Source organism: Mus pahari, chromosome 6 (genome assembly GCF_900095145.1).
Source record: "Mus pahari chromosome 6, PAHARI_EIJ_v1.1, whole genome shotgun sequence".
Lineage (NCBI taxonomy): Eukaryota > Metazoa > Chordata > Mammalia > Rodentia > Muridae > Mus > Mus pahari.
In genome coordinates, this window is record NC_034595.1 from 105,807,506 (window position 1) to 105,810,755 (window position 3,250).

General features: G+C 50.8%; 1 protein-coding gene across 4 annotated transcripts in view; it reads right to left on the reverse strand.

Moving 5' to 3' along the window:
* Positions 1–284: 284 nt before the first annotated feature.
* Tnfrsf14 (TNF receptor superfamily member 14) overlaps positions 285–3,250 on the reverse strand; it is a 7,587-nt gene continuing 4,621 nt past the window's right edge. The window contains exons 7-9 of one of the 4 annotated variants that reach the window (XM_029540165.1): positions 2,169–2,265; positions 1,378–1,409; positions 285–1,222 (exon numbers count right to left, since the gene is read on the reverse strand). In XM_029540165.1, the coding sequence (XP_029396025.1) occupies positions 979–1,222; positions 1,378–1,409; positions 2,169–2,265 (373 nt within the window). In that variant the 3' untranslated portion in view covers positions 285–978. Of the gene's footprint in view, positions 1,226–1,377; positions 1,410–2,104; positions 2,266–3,250 lie in introns of all 4 variants that reach the window. The other 3 variants (XM_029540164.1, XM_021200941.2, XM_021200940.2) reach the window with 3 other exon arrangements.

Consider the following 3,250-nt stretch of genomic DNA (forward strand, 5'->3'; position numbering starts at 1 on the left):
TTGGAAAGGATGCCCACATAAACACCAGACTCAGAAAATAAGGCAGTGATGAAACCGAGCAGGATGAAAAACACCTGTGGTTGCTGTCACATTATTGAGGGTGCTGCACCTCCTGCCAGTGGAAGTCCCTCACCAAGTGATGATGTGGCATGCATGAGAACATAGTTACCTTGGAGCAACCACTATCACTCTCACAGGACAGGCAGATGTTTGATGAGACATAAGACAGAGACAGGGCGTGTAACAAAAATATTTATTTTCTATAAGTTATAAATTCATGCTGAAGCCAGGGGGATGGTTCAATTGCTACAGTACATGCTCCACAGCATAATGACCTGAAGTTCATCCTCAGAATCTACTTTAAAAGTTTGACATAGTACCTTAATCCCAACACTGAGGAGACAGAGCCAAGGGGATACCCGGGGCTCAGGGCTCAGTGATAGTCCAATCTAGTCGAATTGGTGAAGCCCAGGTTAACTCAAGATGGCTAGCTACTAAGGGACAAATGTCAAAGGCCAGCTTCGACTGGTCAGGTACACTGAGGAGAGGTGTAGAGTCTGCGATTGATCGATCCCTCCGCAGACTTTTCTCTGAGCGTGTAAAACTTAGTTCTCTGGGGCCTGCAGAAAACTCTCTGGGGCTGGTGAAACAGTGAGAGGGTAACACTTGATTTTTCTGGGGCCGGTAGAAAAGGGGGGTAAAACACACACACACACACACACACACACACACACACACACACACAGGAGAAGAATAGAAAGCACTGGAGCCCCACTCCCCGCCCCCCAGTTGAAGGATCACGTAGGCCCCAGGAGGCAGCCCTCTGAATAAGCAGGCCTAGCTTTAACATTTCCAGGACAGGCAGAGGCCTAGGTTATAGGCTGAGCTGGTTAGGCTAGGTTACAGGCCTAGGCAGAGCTGTTACAGGCTGACTAGTTGGATCACCACCTCTTAGTGTTTGGTTGGGGTCAGATGAGCCTATTTAACACTAAGAATGGCAAAGCAACTCCTACACCCTGAGCCATGACCACATGACCACTGTTGTGTGATGCTGCACCAGCCCAGGGCATCTGTCATGCCTCTACGGCATATGGAAGCTTTCCACCATGGTCTCCTCGGTGTCTCTTCACCCAGAACTTGTGCAGTCGGAGGCTGTCTCCTCCTCCGTCTCAGCAAGCCCAACCTCGGTGACTGGAAACCTGATGGCGTTCTCCTGTTGTTCCTGCTGCCAAAGGAATGCAAGGTGAACTCCTGCCTCTCAGGCACCAAGCAGGGAACTGCATGACTCTTGGGAACACATAAAGCTTAGCTGTAGACCATGGAGTTGGCTTCCATAAGCGTACACCAGTTGGAACTTCCCCCCCAACCCAATGATACCTGGAAAGGCTCCAGCTCCCTGGATACTGGGCCTGTAACACAAGGACATCAAGTCATGGGAAAGGCTGAAGCAAGAGGGGAGAGGGGCACACAGCAATGAAAAAACCCACATTCTGGGCCTCTAGTTGTGTGATCTACCCCCCGAGTCTGACCCTCTCTAACAGAAGAAGTGAGCTTTGGACATGTGTCAAAACTCACAGGAGGCCCACCAGGTGAAAGAACAGATCCCTGCCCACCTTCCTGGAGGCCAAAGTCAACCTGCTATGCAGAGTTGGGGAACCTGCTCGCTCCCGCTCCCGTGAGCGGGGACTTAACTTGGGCAGAAAGGGGCTTAGGCTAACTGGCCCACCTGCAGAGCCTAGGGAAGAGGCCTCCTGTGCTACTAGCACTCAGGGCTGAGCACACAGAGGTATGCTTCCTTACTGACAGAGAATAGCCTGCCTGGTCATTGTTTTTGATTCCCTGAAGCATAGCCTAGAGCTTCCCAGGCCCGATTTGGTCTACAGGCTGGTCTCTAGAGCCCAGCTCAGGACACCGATGAGACTGGACAATGAAAGGAAGGAAAGAAGGGGGAGGGGAGAGGGAAGAACAGAGGGTCCTAGGGAGGCCACCTGGGAGCTGGACTCTGAGGAAGGGCTCTACCACTAGCCACGATAGATCCAGACTCTACAAAGACCCTGGGACCACTCCTGGAGTCCTGAGCCCCGGAAGATGGGTTGTTGCTCACTGATGTGCAGCTGCCTTCGCTTGTAGATGAAGAATGCAGCTATTCCAGCTACCACTATAAGTACCAAAAGGCTGGACACAACCCAGAAGACGACCCGGGAGGAGCAGGTGGTGTCTGTGCTGCTGGTCCCATGTGTTACTTCTTGTTGAAATGTACTGCACCTAGGAGAGAGCAACCATGTGACAGGGTGGGAAACCTATGCTGTCGAGACAGGTCAGCAGACTGGGCAATGTCGGGAAGCGAGGCAGGGTCCATGCAACTCAGAGCCTATCAGCTGGTACAACAGCTCTGAGATAGGACTCAGGTCTGTTACAGATTTCAAGCCCTTTAGGGGGAAATGGAGAATGGGGGGTGTGGTTGAAGGAGCAGGGTAGAAATGAAGCCAAAAAGAAGAGGAGGAGGGAAGGAGGGAGTGAGAAAGGGAGGGGTGCTAGTGTCAAAGCTGGGGACTGAACTGACTTCAGTGAAGAGAGATGGGATAGAGAAGATGAGCTGATGTCCTTCTCTGGGCATCACCCGAGGACCTAGCTATCTTCAGAGATCCCAAGTTCTCAGGTTAGCTCTAGGGTCTGAGATCCATACTGAGGGGATTCTGGCTCAGGTGGAGAAGGAACCTCACTGGAGACCATCATGATGGTGGTTTGAATGAAAGCTGCCCCCACAGGGTCATAGGGAGTGGCACTATTAGGAACACCTCCTTGTTGGAATAAGTGTGGACTTTTGGAGGAAGTGGGTCATAGGGTTTTGGGGTTTCAGGTGTTCAAGCCAGGCCCAGTGTCCCTCTCTCTTCCTGCTGCCTGCTGATCCAGATGTAGAACTCCCAGCTGCATCTTTAGCACCATGTCTTCCTGTGCGCTACCATGCTTCCCTCCATGACGATAATGGACTAACCCTCTGAACTGTAAGCCAGCCCCAATTAAATGTTTTCCTCTGTAAGAGTTGCTGTGGTCATGGTGTCTCTTCACAGCCATAGAAACCCTGACTGATACAATCACCTTACAATCAGCACGCTGGCCCCAACTACAGAAATGTAGGGAAGTCCTATATCCTTGACTTCTTTTTTTTTTTTTTTTTTTTTTTTTAAAGATTTATTTATTATATGTAAGTACACTGTAGCTGTCTTCAGACACTCCAGAAGAGGGTGCC